Source organism: Zootoca vivipara, chromosome 16 (assembly GCF_965207765.1).
Source record: "Zootoca vivipara chromosome 16, rZooViv2.hap1.1, whole genome shotgun sequence".
Lineage (NCBI taxonomy): Eukaryota > Metazoa > Chordata > Lepidosauria > Squamata > Lacertidae > Zootoca > Zootoca vivipara.
The window spans coordinates 26,356,619-26,367,330 of NC_142599.1; the positions used below are offsets into that span (position 1 = coordinate 26,356,619).

The window sequence follows — 10,712 nt, forward strand, 5'->3', positions numbered from 1 at the left end:
AAAGATGCAGGAACAAAAGATAGAAATGGAACCCATGGAGGGAAGGAAGGTCTGAAGGTTTAAAAGAACTGCTTTTTTAATTTTTGGAAATGTAATGCTAGGGAGGAGAAGAACAGCCAGTGCGGTGAATGTGAGTTGGAAAAGCAGGCTGGAAGCTGGAGACACAGAGACCAGCTTGCTCTGTGCTGGATCCAAAGCTGTGAGTGAAGGAGAAGCAAGATCTGTTGGGGTGTTGACGCCGTGACCCCCTCCGTCCTATGCTCAGGTTGTAGAGATGTGTAAATAAAACCATATATCCTAAAGACACCACTATCTCCGCTGCCCCTCATTCCAAGCAAGCAGAGCCCTGAGTAAGCACCAGAAACCTTTGGAGTGGAGTCTGTCGCTGCTTGGAGATTTTTGGGAACAAACCAAGAAAGTTCACCACAGTCCACCACCGTCATCATAAATAGTAAACTTTTTATTATTCATCCAAACAATACAACAGAGTGAGAGTTTTCTTCTACAAAAGTTTCATTCCAACAGAACAGTTAAATAACAATATACAGTAGGTTTGAACGTAAACAAGAATCCCCCCAAAACAAATTTTGAATAAATGAAAACAAAAGGAAACCACGACAAAATGTGGCGCTGTCTCCTCGCTGCCTAAAATGACTGCACCTGTTCAGTCTTCTTCCAGGGCGCTGTAAGCCACCCTGCTTCTGGGCTGCTGCTATTTTGGGGTGGGATGATGGCAAGCTGGGCAGTTATAGTTCATTGGGAGGTCATGAGCAGCAAACCTGCTTTCACAAAAAGATGGAAATTATTTTTTGCAAATAATGACGGGATAAGGAAATGCACTAGAAAGTCTGGGATGACGCTAGCTTTGACGCGATGTCGTCTAACCTCTCTACAAACAAATCAGAGTAAATAGACCGCTCAGTAAACAGCAGTCATCATCTAATCTCCCTGCAGACAAATCAGGTTGAATGCTCAATAAACATCGAAAAGCACCTAGGCCTTCACCAACCTGCCCTGTTCTGGACTACAACTCTCATCAGCCCCAGCCTTCATTGCCATGCTGACATTCTCCATTAAGCTGTACACTTAATGGTGCAGATGTGCACACAGTGGTTTCGAAATAAAAATAAATGGTGGGCGCAGCAAAGAGGAAAGGAGGGCAAGATGGAACGTCAGAAGAACCTTGCTTGCTGTATCAGCATAAATGTCAACCCCCGGATTTGAAGCTAAGGAATCCTATGGGGCTGTCAACTCCCGGATATGAAAGTAAGGGCACTGAATAAGGGAATTTCCCGCAAAAAAGGGGGGGGGGAGTTGACAGCACTGTGTATCAGGCAAGCTACCCAGGAGAATCTTGATGTGCAGAATGCAGCTATGCTTGCTCTCTTAAAAAATACTGGCTCATTGGGCAAGGCCACATCCTCAGCACAAGGAGGCCAGAAGCGATTGGATGGGGACGGCAGTTTTATGTCAGAGGAGAAGGTGGAGCCCAGTCAGAGGCGCAGTTGGGGAACAACTGATGGGAGGAGCAATTTGGTGGGATTTGAAATGGACCAGTCTTCTGGGCTGGTTAGGGATTGAATCTGGTTAGGTTATTTGTCTTGGCAAAATATTGGCTGGTTGGTAACCCTAGAACTGGCTGGCTGGCAACTCAGCACAACCAGAATCCAAATGCTGTAACTACTTTGGGTAGGTACACTCAATGGGACTTTGGACTCTCCTCCCAATCCCAGCCAGCTTTGAAGAGCAGCAGATCCCTATGATGTTTCACCGTCCTGCTTTAGAAATGCCCGTCCGTTCCAAAGTCATTTGCTCAAACAGGATGGTGTGTCTGCAATTTGAGAAGCATCCTGTAAAGGCTAAGAACTTGCAGTGCGGCTGTTTGGATCGTGACCATAAGAGCTTCATATTCGACATCTATTTTAAATAATAATAATAATAATAATAATAATAATAATAATAATAATAATTGCAAATTTGGTGGTCAGGACTACTCTTAGGTCTTCTTCCTAAAGCCAGTGGTTTAACCAAACTTATATGATAAACAAGGACATAATGGTAAACATTTTAGTTTTCTTTCCGGGGATAAAAAGAAGGGGGGGGAAACCCCACGCACACACACATTACAGAATACTAGAAATTTTCCTCCTTGCTATTTAGCTCTTCTCCATCCCTCTTTTTAAAAGGGGAATTATATAGCATGCAACCGAGAGCAGGCGCCTTCTGGGTGGCTTTCAGCATGCATTGCAGATAACATTTAAAACAACATGGCAAAGCCTCCAGCTACCTTTGAGCACTTAAATCAAAGAGAAAGTGCTTTGGGTGGGTGGCTAGTGCCCACAGTCCAATCCAGCAGGGTTCTTGCACTGAACTGGCATGAGATCCATTTGAGCTCTATTTCCTACCCAATCAACCTAATCTTTTCTCCAACCCCTGCAGAGCCTCCGAAAAGGTTTCTCAGCGACGAGAGTATGCCTTCACACAAATGCCGTAATTGCTCTTTCGAGCCCTGCCACTGCAGAGTGATTAATGTATGCCGGCCTCTCCTGGGCAAAAGCCACAGCCTCTGACTCGCAAGACCCACCCTCTAACTCCGGAGACACGGTGTCTGCTTTTGCTGTTGTTCCGCCATGAAGCAAGTGGTGCTCTGCACATGCTCCAAAGCACCTTCCTCGTCCTTTTTTCCCCCCACAGCACCGTTCCTGATCCGCAGCACCAGACCCTGGTCACACTGCGCGGGAGGTGTGCATTGCTCCTGCTTCCAAGACGCACAGATTCACGGAGTGGGGAAGGCACCCCAAGCGGTCATCTAGTCCAACCCCTAGCAAAGCAGGAACCACAACTAAAGAATCCCTGGGAGATGGGCCATCCAACCTCTGTTTCGTGCTTGCAAGAGACGGCTACTCTCAGAGACTGTGGTAAACAGGAAGTAGCTTTCCATAACTATGTCCAAGGTTTGCAAGCTTTCCGCACCATCCTTCTGTGGTCATTTCGCCCGATGTTCCTTAGGGATGGGTGCAGAGCTCCTCTCCCATAATTCCCTAGTTCCTCTCTTTCCTCCCAGCTCCCCTCAACCAAAACTCATTCAGTCCTTCTCCTCCCAAGCACAGCTGACATGCTGCGTACGAGTCCCCGGATGCCCACTGCCTTTTTGGTGGCACTCCTGGAGTCCCGTACCAGGTCCAGAAGTTCGTGGAAGACCACCAGGGCACCATGGTAGGTCTCGGCGGCAGAGATCTCGAAGAAGCCCGCGTCGGTGGAGAGGGCCAGAAGGCGGCCTTCCTCGCTGGAGACGGTTCTCAGGTGCTGCAAGTCCCGTTTGTTCCCCACCAGGATAACGGGGACCTTTTCGGCGCCTCCTCTCTTCTTCAGCTGCTTGATCCTCTGGAGCTGCTGGCGGGCGAAATGGAAGCTGGCGCGGTCACTGATGCTGTAGACGATAACGAAGCCGTCGGCCCAGCGGAGCTGCTTCTCGTTCAGGCAACCCTGGAAATTGGCCATCTGCACAAATTTGAAGGAGGGCCGGAGTTAGCGAGGCGCTTTTATTTACTGCCCATCCTCCTACGTAGGGCTACCTTTGAAGGTGGCTTGGAAACTGCAATTAATTCAGAATGCGGCAGCTAGACTGGTGGCTGGGAGTGGCCGCCGAGACCATATAATACCGGTCCTGAAAGACCTACATTGGCTCTCGGTACATTTCCCAGCACAATTGAAAGTGTCAGTGCTGACCTTTAAAGCCCTAAGGTCCAGTATACCTGAAGGAGCGTCTCCACCCCCATCCTTTACCCCAGACACAAGGGCCTTCTGGCAGTTCCCTCCCTGCGAGAAGTGAGGCCACAGGGAACCAGGCGGAGGGCCTTCTCGGTAGTGGCACCTGCACTGTGGAACGCCCTCCCATCGGAGGTCAAGGCAATTAGCAACTATCTTACTTTTAGAAGACATCTGAAGGCAGCCCTGTTTAGAGAAGTTTTTAATGTTTAATACTGTATTGTGTTTTTAATAATTCAGTTGGGAGCTGCCCAGAGTGGCTGGGGAAACCCAGCCAGATGAGCGGGGTATAAATAAATAAATAAATAAATAAATAAATAAATTTGTTGTTGTTGTTGTTGTTGTTGTTGTTGTTGTTGTTGTTGTTGTTCCTCCTCCAAGGAATTCAAAGGTGGTGTACACCATTTTCCCTCTCCCCTGTGAAGTACCTTAGGCAGGTTGGGCCAAGGCCACCTAGTGAACTTCATAATTGAATGAGGATTTGAACTCTGGTCCCTAGTTTGATGCTCTAACCGCTACACCACCCTGGCACCAGCCCCTAATGCTCCTTCAGGAAATCGACTTTCAGAAATCAAACTATTAAATTAATTATTCAGGCCTCCAAAAGAGCTTTCTCTCCCTCCCTGCCCATCATGTATGTCTCTTGACTAATTGCACCACATCATTTCAGAGCACGAGAAGAAACCCCCCCGTCTCTCAGCAGTAATAATCCACCTTCGGAACCTATCCATTTACATATTGTTATTTATTTATTACATTTATATACCCCAGCTTTCCTCCAGGGAGCTCGAGGCGGCGTACATACTTCTCCACCTCCCCCCCCCCATTTTATCCCTACAACAACCCTGTGAGGTTGGCTGACAGCAAGGGACTGGCCCAAGGTCACGCCCAGTGAGCTTCACGGTTGAGTGGGGGGGATTTGAACCCAGGTCTCCCAGCTCCTAGTCCAGCACCCTAACCACAGCATCACTGCTGGCAGGCCAGCTTCAGCCAGGCATTTGCCTGTTGTGGAAATTGCCTTGGAGAATTGTGCATGGTGATGTCTTACCTGGGGGCAGACAGAGTCCCATATGCTGAAACAGGCTTCCTGGCCAGCCATTATCACTTTGTGGGTGTAAATTGATTCTGGAAGGGAGGAGAGGTAGCGAGAAAATGTGTTAATAACCACGCAGGCCGCAGGCTACATTAGCTGGTCTTATTTCTGGTCTGTTGGCTATAATAAATTGAGGGTGGGCGTGCATTAACTCTGTGGCAGATTGTATGGATTGTATAGGGGCTGTAAAAGGTAAAGGTAAAGAGACCCCTGACCATTAGGTCCAGTTGCAGACGACTCTGGGGTTGCGGCGCTCATCTCGCTTTACTGGCTGAGGGAGCCGGCGTACAGCTTCCGGGTCATGTGGCCAGCATGACTAAGCCGCTTCTGGCGAACCAGAGCAACACACGGAAACGCCGTTTACCCTCCCACCAGAGCGGTACCTATTTATCTACTTGCACGTTGACATGCTTTTGAACTGCTAGGTGGGCAGGAGCAGGGACAGAACAATGGGAGCTCACAACGTCGCAGGGATTCGAACCGCCAACCTTCTGATTGGCAAGCCCTAGGCTCCGTGGTTTAGACCACAGCGCCACCCGCTGTAGGAGGCTTTAATTCTGCCGCGATGCTGCTCCAGATTGATGCAGATTCATGTCCTTTGTTTTCTATACCTCCAAGGAACGCAATTTGGCTTGCACAGTTCTCCTCCTCCCCATTTTAAGTTCACAACGACCCTGTGAGGTAGGTGAAGTGGAGAGTGAGTGATGGGGGCCAAGGTCGCCCAGTGAGGTTCATGGCCACGTGGTTTGAACCCAGTGAGGTTCATGGCCACGTGGTTTGAACCCAGGTCCTGGTCTGACACTCTAACCATGACACCACACTGACTTGCAGCTGTGGGAGCCCCTCCCCTATGCAGATTAGGACCATATCGTGGTATCTCCAGTGTTAAAAATTAACTTAGGTCCACTAATTTCAATGTAATTATACCTTTCTAAGTAGAAAAGTTGCATACAATCCATATTTGCGTAGGGTGGGTGGAGGAAGGGTTATTTATTTATCGTTATGCATCTATTGCACTTTTCCTTCAAGAATCTCGAGGAAGCATTCAAAGGGGTTTTTCAACCACCCCGACTCCTATTTTATCCCCACAACAACCCTGTGAGGTGGGAGATGGTGAATAGCACAAGCTCAAATGAGGGAGGGGAGGCAAGGCAAGGGAAGGGAAAAGGAAGACAAAAAGGATTCTACAGTATTTATTTATTTTTCAAGAGTTATATACTGTTTGATCACAATGAAACCCCAGAGAGCTTTACAAAAAAACCAACAACAATAGCTTTATTACTTCTGCAGATCACTTTGAGGTTTTATTACAACCAAGTGGTATATAATTTTAACGTAAAAATAATTTGTAGATTTGATTATCGGGGTGGGGGTGGGGGGTGGGGGTGGGGGAGCAGATTCTCTAAAGGATGATCTGAAAGGTCACTTACCAATATCCCCATATTCACCAATAAACCTCCGAGTCAGAAACCGAACCGTCAAAGCTAGAATGTGGGAAGAAGCAGCAATATTAGGATGGCATCATTGATCTGGCTGCCATAGGCGATAAATCTTTAATTACTGGTTGGTTTCATTATTGCATTTATAGTTCACTTTTCCCTCCAAGGAGCTCAAGGTGGTGCACACGGTTCTGCCCCCCCCCCCATGGTTTTATTCCCCACAACAACATCCCTGTGAGGTAGGTTAGGCTAAGAGGCAGGGACTGGCCCAAGGTGATGTGAGATCCATAGCTTCATAGGTGTAACAAGAATGATTTGATTTGGGTCAGACTAGAAGTGACGTCGCCACATCTCAAGTGAGGATTAATCCCAGATCCATCACAATTACACACACACACACACGCAGAGAGAGAGGGAGGGAGGGAGGGAGGAGTGGGGAATCTTCCTTTGCCATCTACTTCCCCAGAGCCCCATTCTGACATGCCCTTTCCCCCCACTTCCAATACTGTGCAGCTCCATGAAGGGGGAAAGCAATGAGAATGGGCGCAGGAGACAGATTGTGAGTTAAAGAGGTGGTTTTAGCCATGGGCCCGTCCTTGCGGCCCTCCTGACACGACACCCAGCTGCTTCTGAAGTGATCACGCCCCACTTGACTCAGAATGTAGGCATTTCACCCACGTTGCAGAATCCTAGAAACTGTAAAGTTGGAAGGGACCCCTAGAGGCCATTTAGCCCAACACCCCTGCAATGCAGGAGTCACTGCTACAGAACCCTCTGGCTGTTGGTCACCCAACCTCTGCTCAAAACCCCCCTAATGAAGGAGAGCCCACCACTTTCTGAGGGTGTCCCTTCCACAGGGCTAAGCCCCTGCCCAAAGTACTCATACAGCAGCCTTCACCAACCTGGTGCCCTCCAGAAGTTTTGGACACCTGTCAACCCTACAGCTGTGCTAAAGCCACAGACAGCCCTCGCCTTTCCCCTCCTCTCCCCGGCAGACTACCTTTAGATTGCAACGGGGACTATGTTTTCAAATCGTACCCCTAAAGTGGCTTTACGTTGATGGTATTTTATAAAAAGCTGACAAGCAGCAGCAGCGGCGAAGTCATCCTTTGGAGTGTTCAATGTGCTGCTTCTCCTGGCAAGGAGGTCGATCTTATTGTCCCCTGGTTGGAAACCAAGGGGCTTGCTTTGGATATTCAATTCCGTGTTTCCTATCCTAGCTCACGGCTATAATGGTGACATGACTAAGAAGCAATACAAGAGACCCACCTTCAAATACCTGAAGGGCTGCCCCATGGAAGATGGAGCAAGCTTGGGTTTTTTGCTGCTCCAGAGGGTGGGACCCAAAGCGATGGGTTCAGGTGGGAGGACATCCCGACTCAACATTAGCAAAAGCTTTCTGAGAGTAAGAGCTGTTCGGTGGTGGAACGCACTATCTCCGAAAGTAATGGACTCTCCTTCAAAGAGAAGTTGGACGGCCGTGATTCCTCCATTGCAGAGGCTTGGACCCTTGGGGTCTTTTCCAACTCTACAATTCCACGACACCAGCTCCTTTATGCAGCATCGTCAGCAAAGAGGGCACATTGTAGCATAAGCAAATAGGCAGCCAAACCCCTGCCCCAAGGTGCTTACAAACACGTGGACCATTTAGCCGTCCAGGTCCAAGCCAACTCCTTAGCTTGAAGCAAAATAGAAAAAAATTCCTTCAGTAGCACCTTAAAGACCAACTAAGTTTTTATTTCGGTATGAGCTTTCGTGTGCATGCACACGAAAGCTCATACCAAAATAAAAACTTAGTTGGTCTTTAAGGTGCTACTGAAGGAATTTTTTTCTATTTTGCTTCGACTCAGACCAACACGGCTACCTACCTGTCCTTAGCTTGAGGCCTGTTTAAAATCAATAGCAAAATTGTGGAAGCTGCCCTATACTGAGCCAGAGCATAGGTCAGTCTTGTCCTCACCTTGTGTGGGGAGCCTTTGCCTGCCCCCCCGCCAGATGTTGCTAAACGACGAGTCTCTGGTCACTGGCCATGCTTGCTGGGGCTGGTGGGAGTTGCAGCTCATCAACATCTGGAGGGCTGAAGGTTCCTCGCCATCCTTCTCCGTTCCAATGCCCTCCAGATGTTCTGGACTACAGCTCCCAGCAGCCCCAGCCAGCATGGCCCAATGGTCAGAGCTGATGGGACTAACCCACAGCAACTCTGTGGGGTCATTCCCAGCTCTGTTTGGAGATGAGAGAGGGATCATCGAACCTGGAATCCCTCTGCATGCAACGCCGGCACCTGTGGGTCACTCACCTGACTTGCCCACCTTCCCAGCTCCAATGACGAGGATATTGGCTTCCAGTTTGGGCAGGCTCCCTTCGGACATCTTCCCGGCCTGCTGGAAAGCCATCCTCAGCTTGACCAACATTTGGAGTTTTAATCCCCCGGAGGAGAGAGCGAGCGGAGAGCTCAAAGGGCACAGCCGGCCGGATCCTCTTGGCAAAGTGCTTCCCTTCCTCTGCCTCTTGCTTCTCTCTCCCTCCGTCTCGCCTGCTGGTATTTTATATAGCGGAGAGGAGGGGCGGCTGCTTGAGTGGCAGGAACAGCCAGGAACAGCTCTGCACTGTGCGTTCTGTGTTCGACGAAGCCTGAATATTGCAAACAGGTCACTGAGATATTGCAAGCAGGCTATTTTTTGACAGGGTCTTTGTTTGTTTTTTAGCAGATCGTCCGTGGAAAGAGAAACTCTGGGCGAAATGGAGGGGGGAACACAGGCTGGTGGGAGGGTAGTACATGGTTCCCACACCCCGAATCCGCACAACGACCCTGTGAGGTGGGTTAGGCTGAGAGTGAACTACTGGCCCAAGGTCACCCAGGGAGCTTCACTGTTGAGTGAGGGGGGTGGGATTTGAATACTGGTCTCCCAGTTCCTAGTCTGAAATTCTTAACCACTACGTCACGCTGACCATTGTCCAGAGACTGCAAAAAAAATAAAAATAAAAAATGTATGGATGAGCAACGCCCTTCCTATAATAAGCACCCAGCAGGGGAGCAGAACACCTGGAAGGAATGTCTTGGTGCGGACAATGCCTTTGGTTGCCCTAACGTATGTGCCAAGCAGAGACTGAGCTTTCGAGTCCCTGTGGAACAAATGTCAGTCTATGAGAAAGAAGCAATTCAGGGCTTTGGGGAGAAAATTGCAAAGGGCATCAAAAGAGGAATTTTTTTAAAGACGTCAGCAGTGGGTGGAAGCAATACAAGGAAGTCAAATGGATTGTTTTTACTTAATTGCAATATTTATGGTGGTGGTGCTGCTGCTGCTGCTGTTGTTTGTTGTTATTGTTATTTCCATATAATTTTTATGGAAGTTTTAAAATGGTAAGAAAGGGGGGGGGGACAAATTTCCAGAAGATAAATAAGAAAGTGATGAGAGAGAGAGAGAGGATACTGGAAGAGAGATATTATGCAGCACTGATGCATAAATATTGTGGTTTAACAAATACTTCTGCATACAGTATTTGAAAAAGAAGATACTGCGGTTTTGTTTTATTTGAAATGTTCATAAGGGGATTTATGAAAACTTGAAAAATGTCGGAACGATTAAACAGAACAAATCTGGCAACAACAACAACAACAACAACAACAACAACAACAACAACAACAACAACAACAACAACAATACTGCTAGAGCAGCAAAAGAGCCTTGCTCACATTTTAATTAGTGTTCTAAGGTCTCACATTCACCCCCAGACTTGGCTGGACCGAGTAGCACCACTCTGCAGCTACTGCCTTGCTCCCCCGCGACACCCTCCCCCTACATTAATGGGGAAAGATGCAGGGGCAAACCCACATTTGGACAAGCCCAGTGTGGACAAGCCCATATTCTGCCTTCCCAATAAGGCACTTCCTTCTTTCCAAGCTCTGAGAAGAGACTAAGGAGAGGTGCTGCCACCTTGTGACCAGATAATAAAAAAAACCATCCCACACTATTTCCAGGCAATATTTTTATTGTTCATCTTGATTTGTTTGAATCAGATCTGCAAGGAGGTTTGATGACACTGGTTATCTCCAATTTTCCAGGCTGAACACACCCAGCTCCCTCAACTGTTCCTCTCAAGACTTGGTTTCCAGACCCTTGATCATCTTGGTCGCCTTCCTCTGCGCACCTTCCAGCTTGTCAATATCCTTTTTAAACTCTGGCGCCCAGAATGGGACACAGTACTCCAGGTGTGGTCTAAGCAAGGCAGAATGGAGTATTACTATTACTTCCTTTGACCTGGACACTATACTTCTGTTGTTGTAGCCTAGAATGAGGTTTTTTTTTGCTGGTAAAAAAGGGGGGTAAAAGTAAAGGACCCCTAGACGGTTAAATCCAGTCAAAGGTGACTATGGGGAGCAGCACTCATCTCACTTTCAGGCCAAGGGAGCC

At 48.2% G+C, this 10,712-nt stretch overlaps 1 protein-coding gene across 1 annotated transcript; it reads right to left on the reverse strand.

Annotated features, from left to right (window-relative positions):
• Window positions 1-439: 439 nt before the first annotated feature.
• On the reverse strand, window positions 440-9,114 carry LOC118076058 (ras-related and estrogen-regulated growth inhibitor-like protein A). Its single transcript, XM_035098574.3, has 4 exons — window positions 8,597-9,114; window positions 6,292-6,345; window positions 4,817-4,893; window positions 440-3,501 (listed from the first exon to the last, which is right to left on the reverse strand). Exons 1-4 carry the CDS (start codon window positions 8,709-8,711, stop codon window positions 3,082-3,084), a joined length of 666 nt encoding a protein of 221 aa, XP_034954465.1. The 5' UTR covers window positions 8,712-9,114; the 3' UTR covers window positions 440-3,081.
• Window positions 9,115-10,712: the final 1,598 nt, after the last annotated feature.